This window comes from Mixophyes fleayi, chromosome 4 (genome assembly GCF_038048845.1).
Source record: "Mixophyes fleayi isolate aMixFle1 chromosome 4, aMixFle1.hap1, whole genome shotgun sequence".
Classification (NCBI taxonomy): Eukaryota; Metazoa; Chordata; class Amphibia; order Anura; family Limnodynastidae; genus Mixophyes; species Mixophyes fleayi.
The window spans coordinates 332894424-332916362 of NC_134405.1; the positions used below are offsets into that span (position 1 = coordinate 332894424).

At 41.8% G+C, this 21939-nt stretch overlaps 4 protein-coding genes across 4 annotated transcripts; 2 read left to right on the forward strand and 2 right to left on the reverse strand.

Annotated features, from left to right (window-relative positions):
* Positions 1 to 15949: 15949 nt before the first annotated feature.
* Positions 15950 to 16261, forward strand: LOC142150862 (histone H4). The gene has a single exon (XM_075206036.1). It carries the CDS (start codon positions 15950 to 15952, stop codon positions 16259 to 16261), a length of 312 nt encoding a protein of 103 aa, XP_075062137.1.
* Positions 16262 to 16846: 585 nt separating this feature from the next.
* Positions 16847 to 19586, reverse strand: LOC142150268 (histone H3). The gene is made up of 2 exons (XM_075205479.1): positions 19480 to 19586; positions 16847 to 17381 (listed from the first exon to the last, which is right to left on the reverse strand). The coding sequence occupies exon 2, from the start codon at positions 17366 to 17368 to the stop codon at positions 16958 to 16960; it is 411 nt and encodes a 136-aa protein (XP_075061580.1). The 5' UTR covers positions 17369 to 17381; positions 19480 to 19586; the 3' UTR covers positions 16847 to 16957.
* LOC142150267 (histone H1-like) lies at positions 18569 to 19569 on the forward strand. The gene has a single exon (XM_075205478.1). It carries the CDS (start codon positions 18682 to 18684, stop codon positions 19366 to 19368), a length of 687 nt encoding a protein of 228 aa, XP_075061579.1. The 5' UTR covers positions 18569 to 18681; the 3' UTR covers positions 19369 to 19569.
* Positions 19587 to 20148: 562 nt separating the features above from the next.
* LOC142150270 (histone H2A type 1-like) lies at positions 20149 to 20759 on the reverse strand. The gene has a single exon (XM_075205480.1). The coding sequence runs from the start codon at positions 20742 to 20744 to the stop codon at positions 20352 to 20354; it is 393 nt and encodes a 130-aa protein (XP_075061581.1). The 5' UTR covers positions 20745 to 20759; the 3' UTR covers positions 20149 to 20351.
* Positions 20760 to 21939: the final 1180 nt, after the last annotated feature.

Consider the following 21939-nt stretch of genomic DNA (forward strand, 5'->3'; position numbering starts at 1 on the left):
TACTGCAATATTTACCTATGTTAAATGTTCTTGCAGTCCAGAAATATTTGTACTGTAAAATGTAAATATGTTCACTGTTCTTGCAGGCCAGAAATATTAGTACTGCAATATACACCTATGTTCACTGTTCTTGCAGTCCAGAAATATTAGTACTGAAATATTTACCTACGGTCACTGTCCCTGCAGTCCAGAAATATTAGTACTGCAATATTTACCTACGGTCACTATCCCTGCAGTCCAGAAATATTAGTACTGCAATATTTACCTACGTTCACTGTTCTTGCAGTCCAGAAACATTAGTACTGCAATATATACCTATGTTCACTGTTCTTGCAGGCCAAAAATATTGGGACTGCAATTTTTACCTACGTCCACTGTTCTTGCAGTCCAGAAATAATAGTACTGCAAAATTAAAATACATTCACTGTTTTTGCAGTCCAGAGATATTAGTACTGCAATATTTACCTATGCTCTCTGTTCTTGCTGTCCAGAAATATTAGTACTGCAATATTTACCTATGTTAACTGTTCTTGCAGTCCAGAAATATTATTACCAACAATTTAAATAATTTCACTGTTCTTGCAGGCCAGAAATATTAGTACTGCAATAATTACCTACGTTAACTTGTCTTGCAGTCCAGAAATATTAGTACTGCAAAATTAAAATACGTTCACTGTTCTTACAGTCCAGAAATATTATTACTGCAATAATTACCTATGTTAACTGTTCTTGCAGTCCAGAAATATTAGTACTGTAAAATGTAAATATGTTCACTGTTCTTGCAGGCCAAAAATATTGGGACTGCAATATTTACCTACGGTGACTGTTCCTGCAGTCCAGAAATATTAGTACTGCAATATTTACCTATGGTCACTGTTCCTGCAGTCCAGAAATATTAATACTGCAATATTTACTTACGTTCACTGTTCTTGCAGGCCAGAAATATTAGTACTGCAATATTTACCTACATCCACTGTTCTTGCAGACCAGAAATAATAGTACTGCAAAATTAAAATACATTCACTGTTTTTGCAGTCCAGAAATATTAGTACTGCAATATTTACCTATGTTCACTGTTCTTGCAGTCATGAAATATTATGCAAAATAAAATATGTTCACTGTTCTTGCAGTCCAGAAATATTATTACTGCAATATTCACCTATGCTCGCTGTTCTTGCCGTCCAAAAATATTAGTACTGCAATATTTACCTATGTTAACTGTTCTTGCAGTCCAGAAATATTAGTACTAAAAAAATTTAAATACGTTCACTGTTCTTGCAGTCCAGAAATATTAGTACTGAAATATTTATTTACGTTCACTGTTCTTGCAGTCCAGAAATAATAGTACTGCAAAATTAAAATACATTCACTGTTTTTGCAGTCCAGAAATATTAGTACTGCAATATTTACCTATGTTCACTGTTCTTGCAGTCATGAAATATTATGCAAAATAAAATATGTTCACTGTTCTTGCAGTCCAAAAATATTATTACTGCAATATTCACCTATGCTCGCTGTTCTTGCAGTCCAGAAATATTAGTACTAAAAAATTTAAATACGTTCACTGTTCTTGCAGGCCAGAAATATTAGTACTGCAATAATTACCTACGTTCACTTGTCTTGCAGTCCAAAAATATTAGTACTGCAAAATTAAAATACGTTCACTGTTCTTACAGTCCAGAAATATTAGTACTGCAATATTTACCTACGTGCACTGTTCTTGCAGTCCAGAAATATTAGTACTGCAATATTTACGTCTGTTCACTGTTCTTGCAGTCCAGAAATATTAATACTGCAATATTTACTTACGTTCACTGTTCTTGCAGGCCAGAAATATTAGTACTGCAATATTTACCTATGTTCACTGTTCTTGCAGTCATGAAATATTATGCAAAATAAAATATGTTCACTGTTCTTGCAGTCCAGAAATATTATTACTGCAATATTCACCTATGCTCGCTGTTCTTGCCGTCCAGAAATATTAGTACTGCAATATTTACCTATGTTAACTGTTCTTGCAGTCCAGAAATATTAGTACTAAAAAATTAAAATACGTTCACTATTCTTGCAGGCCAGAAATATTAGTACTGCAATAATTACCTACGTTCACTGTTCTTACAGTCCAGAAATATTAGTACTGCAATATTTACCTACGTTCACTGTTCTTGCAGTCCAGAAATATTAATACTGCAATATTTACCTACGTTCACTGTTCTTGCAGGCCAGAAATATTAGTACTGCAATATTTACCTACGGTGACTGTTCCTGCAGTCCAGAAATATTAGTACTGCAATATTTACCTACGTTCACTGTTCTTGCAGTCCAGAAACATTAGTACTGCAATATATACCTATGTTCACTGTTCTTGCAGGCCAAAAATATTGGGACTGTAATATTTACCTACGGTGACTGTTCCTGCAGTCCAGAAATATTAGTACTGCAATATTTACCTATGGTCACTGTTCCTGCAGTCCAGAAATATTAGTACTGCAATATTTACCTACGTTCACTATTATTGCAGGCCAGAAATATTAGTACTGCAATATTTACCTATGTCCACTGTTCTTGCAGACCAGAAATAATAGTACTGCAAAATTAAAATACATTCACTGTTTTTGCAGTCCAGAAATATTAGTACTGCAATATTTACCTGTGCTCACTGTTCTTGCCGTCCAGAAATATTAGTACTGCAATATTTACCTATGTTAAATGTTCTTGCAGTCCAGAAATATTTGTACTGTAAAATGTAAATATGTTCACTGTTCTTGCAGGCCAGAAATATTAGTACTGCAATATACACCTATGTTCACTGTTCTTGCAGTCCAGAAATATTAGTACTGAAATATTTACCTACGGTCACTGTCCCTGCAGTCCAGAAATATTAGTACTGCAATATTTACCTACGGTCACTATCCCTGCAGTCCAGAAATATTAGTACTGCAATATTTACCTACGTTCACTGTTCTTGCAGTCCAGAAACATTAGTACTGCAATATATACCTATGTTCACTGTTCTTGCAGGCCAAAAATATTGGGACTGCAATTTTTACCTACGTCCACTGTTCTTGCAGTCCAGAAATAATAGTACTGCAAAATTAAAATACATTCACTGTTTTTGCAGTCCAGAGATATTAGTACTGCAATATTTACCTATGCTCTCTGTTCTTGCTGTCCAGAAATATTAGTACTGCAATATTTACCTATGTTAACTGTTCTTGCAGTCCAGAAATATTATTACCAACAATTTAAATAATTTCACTGTTCTTGCAGGCCAGAAATATTAGTACTGCAATAATTACCTACGTTAACTTGTCTTGCAGTCCAGAAATATTAGTACTGCAAAATTAAAATACGTTCACTGTTCTTACAGTCCAGAAATATTATTACTGCAATAATTACCTATGTTAACTGTTCTTGCAGTCCAGAAATATTAGTACTGTAAAATGTAAATATGTTCACTGTTCTTGCAGGCCAAAAATATTGGGACTGCAATATTTACCTACGGTGACTGTTCCTGCAGTCCAGAAATATTAGTACTGCAATATTTACCTATGGTCACTGTTCCTGCAGTCCAGAAATATTAGTACTGCAATATTTACCTACGTTCACTATTATTGCAGGCCAGAAATATTAGTACTGCAATATTTACCTACATCCACTGTTCTTGCAGACCAGAAATAATAGTACTGCAAAATTAAAATACATTCACTGTTTTTGCAGTCCAGAAATATTAGTACTGCAATATTTACCTATGCTCACTGTTCTTGCCGTCCAGAAATATTAGTACTGCAATATTTACCTATGTTCACTGTTCTTGCAGTCATGAAATATTATGCAAAATAAAATATGTTCACTGTTCTTGCAGTCCAGAAATATTATTACTGCAATATTCACCTATGCTCGCTGTTCTTGTCGTCCAGAAATATTAGTACTGCAATATTTACCTACGTTCACTGTTCTTGCAGGCCAGAAATATTAGTACTGCAATATTTACCTAAGTTCACTCTTCTTGCAGTACAGAAATATTAGTACTGCAATATTTACCTATGTTCACTGTTTTTGCAAGCCAGAAATATTAGTACTGCAATATTTACCTACGTTCACTGTTCTTGCAGTCCAGCAATATTAGTACTGCAATATTTACCTATGTTAACTGTTCTTGCAGTCCAGAAATATTAGTACTAAACAATTTAAATACGTTCACTGTTCTTGCAGGCCAGAAATATTAGTACTGCAATAATTACCTACGTTCACTTGTCTTGAAGTCCAGAAATATTAGTACTGCAAAATTAAAATACTTTCACTGTTCTTACAGTCCAGAAATATTAGTACTACAATATTTACATATGTTCACTTTTCTTGCAGTCCAGAAATATTAGTACTGCAATAATTACATACGTTACCTGTTCTTGCAGTCCAGAAATATTAGTACTGTAAAATGTAAATATGTTCACTGTTTTTGCAGGCCAGAAATATTAGTACTGCAATATTTACCTACGGTGACTGTTCTTGCAGTCCAGAAATATTAGTACTGCAATATTTACCTACGTTCACTGTTCTTGCAGTCCAGAAACATTAGTACTGCAATATATACCTATGTTCACTGTTCTTGCAGGCCAAAAATATTGGGACTGCAATTTTTACCTACGTCCACTGTTCTTGCAGTCCAGAAATAATAGTACTGCAAAATTAAAATACATTCACTGTTTTTGCAGTCCAGAGATATTAGTACTGCAATATTTACCTATGCTCTCTGTTCTTGCTGTCCAGAAATATTAGTACTGCAATATTTACCTATGTTCACTGTTCTTGCAGTCCAGAAATATTATTACCAACAATTTAAATAATTTCACTGTTCTTGCAGGCCAGAAATATTAGTACTGCAATAATTACCTACGTTCACTTGTCTTGCAGTCCAGAAATATTAGTACTGCAAAATTAAAATACGTTCACTGTTCTTACAGTCCAGAAATATTATTACTGCAATAATTACCTATGTTAACTGTTCTTGCAGTCCAGAAATATTAGTACTGTAAAATGTAAATATGTTCACTGTTCTTGCAGGCCAAAAATATTGGGACTGCAATATTTACCTACGGTGACTGTTCCTGCAGTCCAGAAATATTAGTACTGCAATATTTACCTATGGTCACTGTTCCTGCAGTCCAGAAATATTAGTACTGCAATATTTACCTACGTTCACTATTATTGCAGGCCAGAAATATTAGTACTGCAATATTTACCTACATCCACTGTTCTTGCAGACCAGAAATAATAGTACTGCAAAATTAAAATACATTCACTGTTTTTGCAGTCCAGAAATATTAGTACTGCAATATTTACCTATGCTCACTGTTCTTGCCGTCCAGAAATATTAGTACTGCAATATTTACCTATGTTCACTGTTCTTGCAGTCATGAAATATTATGCAAAATAAAATATGTTCACTGTTCTTGCAGTCCAGAAATATTATTACTGCAATATTCACCTATGCTCGCTGTTCTTGTCGTCCAGAAATATTAGTACTGCAATATTTACCTACGTTCACTGTTCTTGCAGGCCAGAAATATTAGTACTGCAATATTTACCTAAGTTCACTCTTCTTGCAGTACAGAAATATTAGTACTGCAATATTTACCTATGTTCACTGTTTTTGCAAGCCAGAAATATTAGTACTGCAATATTTACCTACGTTCACTGTTCTTGCAGTCCAGCAATATTAGTACTGCAATATTTACCTATGTTAACTGTTCTTGCAGTCCAGAAATATTAGTACTAAACAATTTAAATACGTTCACTGTTCTTGCAGGCCAGAAATATTAGTACTGCAATAATTACCTACGTTCACTTGTCTTGAAGTCCAGAAATATTAGTACTGCAAAATTAAAATACTTTCACTGTTCTTACAGTCCAGAAATATTAGTACTACAATATTTACATATGTTCACTTTTCTTGCAGTCCAGAAATATTAGTACTGCAATAATTACATACGTTACCTGTTCTTGCAGTCCAGAAATATTAGTACTGTAAAATGTAAATATGTTCACTGTTTTTGCAGGCCAGAAATATTAGTACTGCAATATTTACCTACGGTGACTGTTCTTGCAGTCCAGAAATATTAGTACTGCAATATTTACCTACGATCACTGTTCCTGCAGTCCAGAAATATTAGTACTGCAATATTTACCTACGTTCACTATTATTGCAGGCCAGAAATATTAGTACTGCAATATTTACCTACGTCCACTGTTCTTGCAGTCCAGAAATAATAGTACTGCAAAATTAAAATACATTCACTGTTTTTGCAGTCCAGAAATATTAGTACTGCAATATTTTCCTATGCTCTCTGTTCTTGCTGTCCAGAAATATTAGTACTGCAATATTTACCTATGTTAACTGTTCTTGCAGTCCAGAAATATTAGTACCAACAATTTAAATAATTTCACTGTTCTTGCAGGCCAGAAATATTAGTACTGCAATAATTACCTACGTTCACTTGTCTTGCAGTCCAGAAATATTAGTACTGCAAAATTAAAATACGTTCACTGTTCTTACAGTCCAGAAATATTATTACTGCAATAATTACCTATGTTAACTGTTCTTGCAGTCCTAAAATATTAGTACTGTAAAATGTAAATATGTTCACTGTTCTTGCAGGCCAGAAATATTGGTACTGCAATATTTACGTACGTTCACTGTACTTGCAGTCCAGAAATATTAGTACTTAAATATTTACCTACGTTCACTGTTCTTGCAGTCCAGAAATATTAGTACTGAAATATTTACGTACGTTCACTGTTCTTGCAGTCCAGAAATATTAGTACTGCAATATTTATGTACGTTCACTGTTCTTGCAGTCCAGAAATATTAGTACTGCAATATTTACCTACATGCACTGTTCTTGCAGTCCAAAAATATTAGTACTGCAATATTTACGTACGTTCACTGTACTTGCAGTCCAGAAATATTAGTACTGCAATATTTACGTACGTTCACTGTTCTTGCAGTCCAGAAATATTAGTACTGCAATATTTACGTACGTTCACTGTTCTTGCAGTCCAGAAATATTAGTACTGCAATATTTACCTACATGCACTGTTCTTGCAGTCCAAAAATATTAGTACTGCAATATTTACGTACGTTCACTGTACTTGCAGTCCAGAAATATTAGTACTGCAATATTTACGTATGTTCACTGTTCTTGCAGTCCAGATATATTAGTACTGCAAAATTAAAATACTTTCACTGTTCTTGCAGTGCAGAAATATTAGTACTGCAATATTTACCTACGTTCACTGTTCTTGCAGTCCAGAAATAATAGTACTGCAAAATTAAAATACTTTCACTGTTCTTGCAGTGCAGAAATATTAGTACTGCAATATTTACTCACGTTCACTGTTCTTGCAGTCCAGAAATATTAGTACTGCAATATTTTCCTACGTTCACTGTTCTTGCAGTCCAGAAATATTATGCAAAATTGAAATACGCTCACTGTTCTTGCAGGCCAGAAATATTGGTACCAGAAATTAAACTATAATGGAGTACACAAATTTGGAGGATAAAGTAGGGAAAGATCAAGACCCACTTCCTCTTAATGCTGAAGCTGCTGCCATTAGTCATGACATAGACAATGAAATGCCATCAACGTTGTCTGCCAAGGCCGATTACCAATCTCCTAGTAGAGGGCATGTAAAATCCAAAAACCCAAAGTTCACTAAAATTAGCAAAAAAAGGAAATTAAAAACATCTGAGGAGAAACGTAAACTTGCCAATATGCCATTTACGACACAGAGTGGCAAGGAACGGCTTAGGCCCTGGCCCGTGTTAAGGATAAATGATTTAGCTTCACCCAAGGATCTAAGCCCTCCTCCTCCCCCCCCTCCAAAAAAAAATTAAGAGAGTTAAGCTGTCATCAACAGCACAGCAAACAACTTTGCCTTTTAAACAGATGACATCACAAATCCCCAAGGCGAGTCCAAGGGTGTTAGTGGTTGTGAAGCCTGACCTTCCCATCACTGTACGGGAAGAGGTGGCTCCTACCACCATTTGCAGCACGCCCTCTGCATATGCTGGAAGGATCACCCACAGTGTAGATCCAGGTTTGGATAATGAAGGTGTCAATGTTGTACACCGGGATAAGGATATTGATGTAGCTGGCGCTGAGGAGGAACTTAACGAGGAGGATGCTGAATTGGTTATCTTAAATGAGCCACCAGGGGGGGGGGGGGACAGTTGTTGTCCATGGGAAGAAAAAGCCCATTGTCATGCCTGGCCAGAAGACCAAGAAATCCACCTCTTCGGTCTGGAATTATTTATATCCCAATCCGGACAAGAAATGTATGGCCATAGGTAAAGCTCAATTAAGCAGGGGTAAGGATCTTGGCCACCTAGGGACACCCTCCCTCATATGTCACCTGAATAACCTTCATAATTCAGTGTTTAGTTCAGGAACTGTGGCTAGGACCGTCAGCAGTCTAGGGACACCTAAATCCCTTGGTCCTGATGTATGCAGGGCCGCCGAGAGGGGGGGGAGCGGGTACATTTTACCCGGGCCCGGGCTTGCCAGGGGGCCCGGGCCGGGCCTTAGATGCAAATTTGTTTGTTTTTTTTTGTTGGTTTTTTTTTTCATCTTCCGTCTTTTCATTTTAATTTTTTTTTTCCGCGGGAGGGGGAGGGGGAGGGGGGGGGGCGGGGGTCGGTCCGGCAAGATCGTTGGTGGGGGGAGCTGGGACAAAAAAAACAAACAAAAAAAAATTAATACTCACGTGATCGGCGCCGCGTCCCTCCTCGTTCTTCTCTGCACCATTCACACTGACTGTCGGGCGTGATGTCATCAAGTCACGCCCGTCAGTCAGTGAGGAGCGCCGCAGCCAGCATGAAGACAGAAGAGAAGAGAAGAAAAGAAAGAAGCTGACAAAGGTAAGCAAAGAAATGGAGAGGCAAGAGGAGGAAAGAACAGAAAGGGACAGTACTATAAAGAAGGGGAAGAGAGGCACAGAGGAAAATAAAATGGAAAGAGAGGCACAAAGGAAAATAAAATGGGAAGAGAGCCACAAAGGAAAATAAAAGGGGAAGAGAGGCACAAAGGAAAATAAAATGGGAAGAGAGGCACAGAGAAAAATAAAATGGGAAGAGAGGCACAAAGGAAAATAAAATGGGAAGAGAGGCACAGAGAAAAATAAAATGGGAAGAGAGGCACAGAGAAAAATAAAATGGGAAGAGAGGCACAAAGGAAAATAAAATGGGAAGAGAGGCACAAAGGAAAATAAAATGGGAAGAGTGGCACAGAGAAAAATAAAATGGGAAGAGAGGCACAGAGAAAAATAAAATGGGAAGAGAGGCACAGAGAAAAATAAAATGGGAAGAGAGGCACAAAGGAAAATAAAATGGGAAGAGAGCCACAAAGGAAAATAAAAGGGGAAGAGAGGCACAAAGGAAAATAAAATGGGAAGAGAGGCACAAAGGAAAATAAAAGGGGCAGTGAGGCACAAAGGAAAATAAAAGGGAAAGAGAGGCACAGAGGAAAATAATAGGGGGAGAGAGGCGCAGAGGGAAAAAGAAGGGGGGAGAGCAGCATGGAGGGCGCAGTGTGAGCATAAGGGGGCACAGTGTAGTTGTGAAGAAGGGGCACAATAATGTGTGTGTAATGGCACAGGGGGGCTTTTTGCAATGTAGTGTGTGTGAGGTAGGTGGTGGCTAATTAATAGGTGCTATTTTGTTTGTAGGGTGATGGTGAGGCAATTTAATAGTGGGGACTATTAATTTAAGATGGGGAGGTTTGGGGGCTATTGAATGTTGGGGTGATTTTGGGGAGAATGAGGTCTATTTATTAAATGTGACTATGAATTATTTAATGGCAGTGATGCTTGCGGGAAATAGGTATTGCTGGGGCTGTTTGCAGGAAGGGGAATAGGTTTATTTATTAAATGTGAATACTATTATTTTAATGTTGGGGCTGGAGGAAGGCCTAATTATCAATTGTGGGTGCTATTGATTTAACGCCGGGGCTGGCTGTAATTTTCTAAATGTATCCATTTTTTTCCAAATAGACCCTTCAACATTGCAGGATCCGGACAAGCCGCAACAAAAGAAACCTGCAGCCACAGGTGGAGAAAGTGAGAAGAACAGGTAGGAGAGAGCAGCACAGTGTGTGAAATGCTATGATTCTAGTAGGGACAATACCAATTTTTGGTGAGTGTTGTGCCCAATGTAAGGTGCAGGCCAAGACTGAACTGTTTCTGTACACACTGCATTCTTTGTATACTACACTGTGGTGCCAGATGTCCTGAAAGTCAGGAGTGCTTGGACATATGTGACGCTCCAGCGAATTGAGAGCCTAGTGATTTTGATGTTAGCCACGCCCCAATGGCGCATTTACCACGCCCCCAAATGCTTGAACACACCTCCGAAAAATTGTGCGCGTCGTTAGGCTAGCCACGCCCCAACGGTGCATTGACACGCCCCTAAATGTATGACCACACCCCCAAATTTTTTGGCGCTTACTCGACTATGAGGGGGGCCCCATGAATTTGTTGTACCCGGGCCCTGAATTCCTCTTGGCAGCCCTGGATGTATGCACACCAGCAAAACCCTCCTCGTCAATTTCCAACACAATCTCGATCAGCTGCATTGGATGCTGTCACAAATTAAAAAATGGTGGAGGATTACTTTGCTGACACCATCCAAGTAGACATGTCACACAGTCCATATTCTTACTGGCAGGAAAAAAAAGGCAGTTTGGAAGCCCCTGTACAAACTGGCTGTATTTTACCTTAGTTGTCCCCCCTCCAGTGTGTACTCGGAAAGAGTTTTTAGCGCAGCGGGGAACCTGGTCAGTGAGCGGCGAAGGAGGTTGCTTCCTCAGAACGTTAAAAAAAATGATGTTCATAAAAATGAATTATCAATTCCTCAATCAAGTACAGCACTGCCCTCCAGATAGTACAGAGGGACCTGTGGTTGTGGAGTCCAGCGGGGACAAATTGATAATGTGTGAGGAGGAGGAAGTACACACTGTAGGGGGAGAGGAATCAGAGGTTGAGGATGAGGACGACATCTTGCCTCAGTAGAGCCTGTTTAGTTTGTACAGGGAGAGATGAATAGCTTTTTTGGTGTTGGGGCCCAAACAAACCAATCATTTCAGCCACAGTTGTTTGGTAGGCCCTGTCGCTGAAATGATTGGTTTGTTAAAGTGTGCATGTCCTATTTCAACAACATAAGGGTGGGTGGGAGGGCCCAAGGACAATTCCATCTTGCACCTCTTTTTTTTGGCATTATGTGCTCTTTGGAGCCTAGTTTTTCAAACTGCCATCCAGTCTGCCACTGCAGTGCCACTACTAGATGGGCCACGTGTTTGTGCCGCCCACTTGTGCCGCTTAGCTTAGACATCCAGCTATCTCGGTGCAACCTTTTGGCCTTAAAACAATATTGAGAGGTGTGAGGTGTTTAGAATAGACTGGAAATCAGTGGAAATTATTGTTATTGAATGTTATAGAGGTTAATAATAGCGTAGGAGTGAAAAACAACAAAAAAAAAAACAGTTTTTATTCTTAAAAAAAAATAAAAATTCAGAGCCGAAAACCCTAAATCAGAACCAAAACCTTGAGTCGGGTGTTTTGGCAAAACAAATCAGAACCCAAAACCTAAAGCTAATCAGAACTCAAAACACTAAAAGTGGCCGGTGCACACCCTTATTATTAAATGTGAATTGTATTCATTTTACTTAATTTCAAATGTAGGGCTGGTTGCAGGGAGGGAGGCCTAATTATTAAAGGGGGTGCTATGGATTTATTAATGGAACTGTTTGGGGACTCCTAAACTTTATGTACCCGTTCCCCCCCCCCCCCCCCCCCCCCCATATAGGGCCCCGACATCCCAGAATCCACACAAGCAGCAACTGATCTAAAGACACCAGCAGCCGCAGGTGGTGGAATGTGACAAGAGCAGGTAGGAGAGAGCACGACCATCTGCCAACTGTCCTGAAGATGATGGGGCAGCGCAGAATTTGGGTGACTGTCTCGCTTAGTCAGAATTTGGTCTGTCTGCAAGGACAGTGGGGAGGTAAGTCCTGCTTCACACTGTACTGCTCGTGATATCAGAGATGCGTGCACCTATCAGTAGTGCACACAGTATTGCCTGTTTATTTGTCTAAAATGAAGACCATATCAGACAATAGGGGACACCCCTGTCTTAAGTGCCCCAGGCCCACCAGAACCTTAATCCAGCTCTGACCACAGGGATATCCGCAAACAGGCACCACATGGGGGTGTATTAATTATCTTTGATTCCTCACGGTCTTGCCATACTCAGGTTCACCTATCCATAGGCACCGATCGGCAAAACACCCTGCCAGAAACCAGCACAAAACACACAAGAACAAACAAGCAGCAAAGACAGAGACCACTCACCTGGAGCGTCAGGTCTCTTTGATGGCCGTGTACTCTGCTTCTCAGCAGCTGTGAGGGCAAAACACAGAAACACAAATAGTACAATTGGGGTAACAGTGCGTATACCCCTCTTACTTACATGCGGACAGCTTGGTGTAAACATGGTGGTGACAGTGGATTCTATGCTAGTGGGCACGTATCTCTAAACGGATCTTACGAGCGAGGGGAACAGTCCCTGGTGGTTAGTGGTGATACAGACGTAGGCATAGTGCCAAATTATTATATGGCTACAGGCTCTAAGCCTGACTCACGTGCCCAACCTAGGCTCTAAACCTAATAAATGCAGGACAGGCTCCAAGCCTGAATCCACCCCGGCCCCCAGGGTCATGGCCTGGCCAATTGTACCCCAAATATTAATGTCTTGAAATACACCTAAAAAGCCCCCGGGCCTTGTACATGACTATCTACTCCACGGTCCTAGTGCCTATAGATGTGCCCACATTATGTAAATCATAGTTACCTGCTCCGCGCAGGAATCAGATGTTCTCCAACCGTTTCCACTTCTTCAAGTCCTTCCAGCCAATGGTGCCTCTTCTCCTGTTCGGTGCTGAAATTGATTGAAGTGACTCTGTCCTCTTCAGGCTGCGCTGGACTCAGCAAAATTCAAATGGTCGACTAAGAGCCGGGACTGGCTGGCCATTGATTGGCTGACCGCTATCATGTTCAGATTCGCTGTTGTCAATCCCGGTGAGAGCGTACGGGAGCCCAGACTTACCTGCCCTTGATCAGAGGTCTAGTAAGCAGAATCCTCTTCTTTTTTAACCTCCTTGTTGGCTCCAGTGCTGTCTTCCTCAGGATACCCTTCTACACTGAGACTTACAGTACCGCAACAGTTTAATTTGTGTATCTCTTCCCTCAGTTTTGAATTTCAGTAAAGGAGAGTTTGGTGGTCTGGGTATGATGGTGTATTCTTCAGCCTCATCAATTGTCCATCCAAATGCAGCCCGAATTAAAGTTTTATTTATTTCAGTGATAAAAATTGTAAATACAATATTTAGATTTAGCAGTGAATTAATGGGAAGAAAAAAACTAGAAGAGTATTTCTATACCTCTTAAACATGAAATTAGTATAAATAATGTGATACTAAAACCCTTCCTCTCCTGTTTTGTGTCGTCTCTGAAACTATATTACTTTGCTTTTAAATGGAAAAAAAAGTGTTGTTTAATTTTATAATGGTGCTTTAATGCTTATAAAGTTCTTGTGAAACTTGAAACAAACACGTTATAAAGTAGAAACACCATTCATGAGAGAAATTACTTCTCAGCTAGTTTAGTATTACAACATCGCCACCTGCTGTCCAATAAGCTACTTGTGGCTGAGATGTCCGCTTTATTATAGAGCCCGCTTTCCCGGCAACCCTTGTCAATGCCGAGCTGCATTCTGGGAGATGTAGTTTGGATAGAAGGCGGAAGGAATTGGAAGCAGGTAATGTAATAAAGTGTTATTGTGTGCGCACAAGGAAGGGCCATGGTCACCTCACATTGGGGCACATTTATCAATCATCGGCAAAAATGAACAATAGTTATCAATCCTTATCGCATGGATAAGGATTGAACTATTTCTCAGATTTATTAAAAACGGATCACAGAAGCAGCAGTTGCGATAAACTGCTGTTCCTGTGATAAAAAAAAAATCGCACTTACCCCGCCTCTTCCGAATGCGGTGTCCACGGATCTCCTCCAGGTGTTCTTCATTTTTCTTTACTCTGGAACTGCGCATGTGCAGTTCGAAAAACTGCACATGCGCAAAAAAAAACATCCCCGATCTGTCTCTGCAACTATAGTTGCAGAGACAGCGGTGAATGACAGCGAGGGATCATGTGATCCCTCCACACATGCGCTGTCCAGCTCTGCTCTTCGGACCAGAGCTGACAGCACTGAAATCTGACAGCACTGAAATCTGACATTTATGATAATAAGCGCCAGCTTCAGCTGGCGTACATTATCAAGACAAGTTTCCCCCCAAAAAATAGTTTTTTTCGGAACATGTTAGATTACGGCCAAGAGAAGTCACCATACTATTCGGTGACTGCTCCCAAAAACGTAGAGGAGTGCAAAGCAGCATATATCCACGATATCTGCTACGATGCACCCTTTATAAATATGCGGAGGACACAGAGGGACCTTAATTTCACGGTAAGAGCACTATTGTGCTTTCTTAAATATGCCCCATTGGCTTTGGAAGTGCTGGGACGTCCCCAGCCTGCTCCCCTAAAAACATCCCTTAGGTGCTGCACACACCGGCCACTAGTACTTGTGACATTGAAGGGGCATCACTCAGTGGGACATATCTCCCAACTGTCACCGAATCAGGACAAAAGTCCTTAAACGTGGGACGGCAGGACTGTCCCTCCAGAATCAATTGCTTCCATGGTGTTGGTGGTTATCACGTTGAACAACCCAGCCAGTGTGGTAAACAGCCCGGCTGACATGTTGATCTCATCTGGAGGGACAGATCGCTGCTCGGTATGTTCTTAGTATGTTGATCACTCCCATGTGAAACAGGCTTGTAAAACATGACAGATCCTCTTTAAATTACACCCTTCATGTATGCAGTGAGGCAGCCATGTTGTTTCCTGAACTAATATTCATGAGAATACAAGATATCAAGTGACCAGTAGGTAGTGACCACTGAGGCCTGAAGTACAGAGATTCCTCTTGTTCCTAATTAATTGATGTTGCACTGAAGGCTGCATTGTTCATGTATATTGGTTTACCCCCAACATGTCTGTATCCACTGTGTGCAGGTGGAGACCACTGTAAGATGCAGTTTGACTTGTGATCAAAAACTTGTTTATGTATCTTGAGAGATCTCAAGCTATAAAATTAATTAAAAATAATATATAGTAATATGTGTTTGTTACTTTGCAGCCTGTGTTACAGAATGAATGGACAGTGCTGAGTCAAGGTACCTTCAATATGGGCATGAGAGGCTGCAAGCAGACTAAATATACATCTCAACTATGCCCAGCACCCTGCTCTTGGTGTTGAAAAATAATTAAGAGAAGGAATTTGATAAAGCCAGAGAAGTACACAGATGCCAGCGAACATATTTTGCTCAGCTTACTTTGTAGAGGATTAGTCTTTGGGTTTTTACTACAAATACTACATTGTGAACTATCATAATGATTATCTTGTAGCTTAAACCACTAGAATGTTTTACATTTACATAATATGCAGTCAAACAACCAAAAACCGCGCACACAGCCATGTACAATCGATCAACTAAAGGAGACATTAAATTGCTTTACTTCGTAAGCTATACACTGCAAACAATAGGAGCGACTGAGCGGGAATTTTAAATTCGCAAACGGTTGAGCGCTCAGCGAATCAGTGATAAGGGGGGAACCGAAGCCCGCGTCACACAACGTACAAAGAACCGCTGCCTACTGGACACGCCCCCTTCCTCTTATGTCCCCTATCAGGTCCGACCCAGCTGCATAAAAGAAGCTTGTTGCGCAGCTAAACTGTATCAGTTGGAACATTTTTGACTGAAAGTTACATCATGTCTGGACGCGGTAAAGGAGGCAAGGGGCTCGGGAAAGGCGGTGCTAAGAGGCACAGGAAGGTTCTCCGTGATAACATCCAGGGCATCACTAAACCAGCTATCCGTCGTTTAGCTCGTAGGGGAGGTGTGAAGCGCATCTCTGGGCTCATCTACGAGGAAACCCGCGGTGTCTTGAAGGTCTTCCTGGAGAATGTGATCCGTGATGCCGTCACTTACACAGAGCACGCAAAGAGAAAGACTGTCACAGCCATGGATGTCGTGTATGCCCTGAAACGTCAGGGTCGCACTCTGTACGGATTCGGAGGCTAATTTCTTTGTCTATCCCATTACAAACCACAAAGGCCCTTCTAAGGGCCGCCCACCATGTCTGTAAAGAGCTGTACGACTAATGTCCAGGACCGTGAGAGGTTTAGCTCCCTAATATCACGTTACACACACACCTATGATTACTTGTTTCTGCACAATACTGTGATTATCGACGCCATCGTTCAGTCTGTAATTTATATTAGCTATAATGGGGCCACATCGATTTCATCCCGTGTATAAATTGAGCGGTCTAATCTGTTTACAGCATGCGTCTACTAATTTATACCCCCACATGCTGCTTGCCATATTTGGGTGGATGTGCAAGTGAATCACTACCCCGGAACCCGCTTGCTCTTTGGAGCCACCCACCTTTTCCCGAGATATTGTGTAAAAGGCTGTTGGCTTTGGGAGGGGAATGTTGACGGATTCCCGTGAATTGCACAGTATTACCAGAGGGAACAAAGGAAACGAGTCAGACGTGGACAACAACGGCCCAGTGTTAATTATCTAATCGCGCTAATCATATAGAATATGTGTAATTAGAATCCACATCGGCAAACAAAATGCAGAGATTTTACACATAGATAATAACTTCTGATTAAAATGTTACTACACAGAATAATGCTGCAGCTCGTTTAGAGAAAGATTTGGTGGCTCTGAAAAGAGCCTTTGTGCTGTGTGTAAGTCAGTGCCGAGTCCTTATGCCCTCTCCCCTCGGATCCTGCGGGCCAGCTGGATGTCTTTGGGCATGATGGTCACCCTCTTAGCGTGGATGGCGCACAGGTTGGTGTCCTCGAAGAGCCCCACCAGATAAGCCTCGCTGGCCTCTTGCAGAGCCATGACAGCCGAGCTCTGGAAGCGCAGGTCGGTCTTGAAGTCCTGGGCGATCTCCCGCACCAAGCGCTGGAAGGGCAGCTTGCGGATCAACAGCTCAGTGGACTTCTGGTAGCGGCGGATCTCCCTCAGAGCGACGGTGCCTGGCCGGTAACGGTGAGGTTTCTTCACACCACCGGTAGCTGGGGCGCTCTTCCGGGCGGCTTTAGTTGCCAGCTGCTTGCGGGGAGCTTTCCCACCGGTGGACTTACGAGCGGTCTGCTTGGTCCTGGCCATAGTTCTACTGATTCTATAAAGAATATAAGATGCAGATTCTTAACAATCCTATTTATACAGTGTGCTGCAATGCAATTGGATGAGTTAAGAACGCCCTTCAAATTGATTGGCTTAAAAACTGCGTCTTAACTTTCAAAATGCCCGCCTAAATTCTTTGCTTATTACTTGACTCGTAATTTTTAATATTATATATTATTATAACTTAAGAAGGCCTGGCAAGCTCTCGAATTAAATGATGTGTAATAATAAAAAATTAAGTGTTTCCAGTCACGATAATTACAATGTATGTAAAAAAGCTATCCACATTGACCACACGGGGGTGCCATTGCATCACATTCAGCGAAGACGAGAGGGATAATAACTAGGGATAGTAAAAGGATTCGAACCACGTCAGGGAATATAATCACTTTTGTAGATCTATATTTATGCCTTGTTGATAATGACAAACACGGGTTTTAAATTATCGATCTGAAATCACTGTGCAATTATTTGTATTTGTGATCCAATGTTTTCCTGCTCTTCTTGGAGTCTCCACGGCCGAGGCCTCTGCTGGAGGCTTTGATTGTTTCAGACATTTTTCCCGCACAAAACCAAACCACTGGTGACCTGGGGTCACTATATATCCGAATACGTAGGTGGCTATAATAGCCCTGGACAATGCCTTTTCATTACATCAGGTGGTTTGCTTAGCAAAAATTCGATTAATGTTCCCTTCCTCCCAATGCCAACTGAAGGGGATGAAGGGAAGCTGGACAAGTTACCAGCAGTTCCCGCAGACCGCAAGGGGTTGTTGAGATGACCTGAACACAACAAGCTGTGTTTGTCTGTGAACATCTGCAGTCGTTTCTACCTGTGGCAGCTGACTATCTCAAGCTCTAGGCTGCTGGTAATCATCTATTGAGAGTTATCTGGTAGGACCCTGCCATTAATGTATGGATAAGAGAGATGAGACCCGTTGTAGATGGTAAAGAGGTCGGATATGTTTTTAGTACCTTTGATAAGCTTACTCAGCAGCAAATGTCAGCACATGATTTACAGCTGACAAGCTGGAGAACGAGCAGACACTATCATATGTCCTATAAAGGTCTCATTACTTCCCTCAAAAGAAACACAAAAGAGATCGCAGACATCCTGGAACTGCAGAGAAGGAATAGTGGGCGTGGCTTCGCTATCCACCAATAAACACAGCGGCTGGTTCTTTATCTCAGCCAATGGCCGCATATCCCTGAGCTGTATATAAATTCTTGGTTGAACAAGTCCTACAACTAAACGTGTCAGTTTGAGCATAGAGTCATAGTCATTTGTATTGGAGGATGTCTGAGCCAGTCCCAGCCGCAGCGCCTGCTCCTCCAGCAGAGGCCCCCGCCAAGAGTAAGCGGCCCAAGAAAGCAGCTTCAGCAGGATCCATGAAGAGCAGCAAAGCGTCCGGTCCCAGCGTGTCTGAGCAGATTGTAAAGGTGGCAGCTGCATCCAAGGAGCGTAATGGGATTTCCCTGGCCGCTGTGAAGAAAGCTCTGGCTGCCGGAGGATACGATGTGGAGAAGAACAACAGCCGCCTGAAGTTGGCGATCAAGAGCTTGGTGACCAAAGAAACCCTCATCCAGGTGAAAGGCAGCGGTGCCTCCGGCTCCTTTAAGCTGAACAAGAAACAGTTGGACAGCAAGGACAAGGCGGTGAAGAAGGCAGCAGTGGCCAAAGCCAAGAAAGTATCCAAGTCCCCCAAGAAGGCTCCGAGCGCATCCAAGAGCCCTAAAAAGGCGAAAAAACCGGCAGTTGCCAAGAAGGCTGCAAAAAGCCCAAAGAAGCCAAAAGTCGCTGTGAAATCCAAGAAGGTGGCCAAGAGCCCGACCAAGAAGGCAGCGAAGCCTAAAGTGACCAAGAGCCCGGCCAAGAAGGCGGCTAAGCCTAAAGTGGCCAAGAAGGCAGCGAAGCCTAAAGTGACCAAGAGCCCGGCTAAGAAAGCAGCGAAGCCCAAGAAGACAGCTCCTAAGAAGAAGTAAAACTGCAGATCCGCACTCCGGTGCCCCGTTACACAAAGGCTCTTTTGAGAGCCACCCACTCGGTCTTGACTGAGCTATAATGTACCCCCCCATCCATCCTCTATCTTTTACCCTGTGGTGGTGACTGCTTCTGGCTCAACAAAGCAGATGTGAACCCCTTATGGTCCCCGGTAACAAATACCTCCAGACATCTGACTAGTTTACACACACATTGATAGTTACATACACATAACGTCAGTGCACCGTGACAATGGTTATTTTCTATAAGCAATTATGTCGCTCTTCTACACCCCGTGTGTAGCTTCATAAACCGTTTACTGCCCCTGAACAAAATGAGCAAAGGACGGAAACTCCTTATGTTTATATTACGGTATTATTTTCTTACTAGGTCATACGCTATACAACTGCTACCTATTGGACGGTTATGTCAGATTATTTAAATCCAGTGATTATCATCAAGTATTTGTTATCGACACCATAGGAAGCTTGTATTGGTCTCCGATTCACTGTGCTGACAAGTGTCATACACCGTAGTAACGTATCTCTTATATACTATTACTGTGTGTAAATCAATACTACCACCGTGTGATCAGTAGTGACGTCTGCCGTTTATCAGATACATTGTAATTTTTAAGATTGTTTACAATAAATGGTTTTCTAGTCTTTCAACTTTAATTCGGGAGCCTGTCAGGTCTTACGTAGGTAAAATTCTAATAGTAATATTATCGCTTCAGATTTAAGTGGTAAGCAAAATATAAAGCAGGCGTTCTGAAGGACGCAAGGAATATTAAATGAAAGTTTGAAGGACTGAACAGCAGAATCTGAGGAGAAAAGGCTGTTTCTCGTCTAGCTCAATAGTAAAACTGTCAGTGAGCTTCCGACTATCCAGATAAAGCAATAAGTAATGTATAAAGCTCTCGCAAGAAAATGTGGGTGGCCCTGAAAAGAGCCTTTGTGTTGTGGGGGTGTCAGTGGGGAGTAAATCACTTGCTCTTAGCTGCCTTGTGGCTCTCGGTCTTCTTGGGCAGCAGCACGGCCTGGATGTTGGGCAGGACGCCTCCCTGGGCGATCGTCACCCCACCGAGCAGCTTGTTTAGCTCTTCATCGTTGCGCACAGCCAGCTGCAGGTGGCGGGGGATGATGCGGGTCTTCTTGTTATCACGGGCGGCATTTCCTGCCAACTCCAGAATCTCAGCCGTTAGGTACTCGAGCACGGCGGCCAGATAGACAGGAGCTCCGGCTCCCACACGCTCGGCATAATTACCCTTTCTCAAAAGACGGTGAACACGTCCAACTGGAAACTGAAGCCCAGCCCGAGATGAGCGAGTCTTGGCCTTAGCCCGGGTCTTTCCGCCTTGTTTGCCTCTACCAGACATTTTCAGTTGCGTATTTCGTAATAAACTACTGTGATTAAACTCCTCCCTCATCCTTTTATTTATACCTTTCAGTGACAAACTCCTGCATCTCTGATTGGTCTGTTTTCGGACTAGCCAATGCAGCTGATGTTCAGGTATCCACCAATCCGTATAAGATAGAGGTGGGTATGATATTGAAACACATCACATGACATGACTAGCCAATAGCATATAGAGCTGGATATAAGTCTTATTTACATGGGCTGCCTATAAATAGGGCGATTGTGGGAGGTGCAAGTAATAGTCGCTGACTCACTGACCAGTATTTGTTTTAAGAATGCCTGATCCAGCAAAGTCTGCTCCTGCGGCCAAAAAGGGCTCCAAGAAAGCCGTGACCAAGACCCAGAAGAAAGATGGGAAGAAGCGTAGAAAGACCAGGAAGGAGAGTTATGCTATCTACGTGTACAAGGTGCTGAAGCAGGTCCACCCTGATACCGGCATCTCCTCCAAGGCCATGGGTATCATGAACTCCTTTGTTAATGACATTTTTGAGCGCATCGCAGGAGAAGCCTCCCGCCTGGCTCACTACAACAAGCGCTCCACCATCACCTCCCGGGAGATCCAGACCGCTGTGCGTCTACTGCTGCCCGGTGAGCTGGCCAAGCACGCCGTGTCTGAGGGCACTAAGGCCGTCACCAAGTACACCAGCGCCAAGTAATCTGCAAATTCCTCCTTTCCGAGTTGCCACAAAGGCTCTTTTAAGAGCCACCCAAATCTTCTTAATCGAGGCTATGACACTTGTTGGATCCCGCTGCTCTTTGTGTTCCTTGCAAACACAAGCCCACGTGCAGCTCTTACTGTCCGGGTACCCGTCTATAAACATAACGTGTTCGCTTTCAGCAAACATGAATGAAATGCCTTTTAGATCTCGTATGTCAGTAAATCATTCTGTCCTTACCTTCTGTTACCAAACTGCACCTGGCTGCTCTCTAACTGCCCCGTGCTCCCTGCTGCATCTAGGCGGCTAGAAGGAACTCTGACCCGACTAGTGTCAGCTGCCTGACCGGTATTTAGCGCCTCTAGAGCAGGCTGTGCTGTCCGGGCTTCTCATTAGAAATCTGTTGACCACTGGCTATAGTTCTTCTGCAGACCAGGTACCGGTGCCAACACAACATATTTAATTCTGTCGGCTCTCATAAAGCATACAATATACATT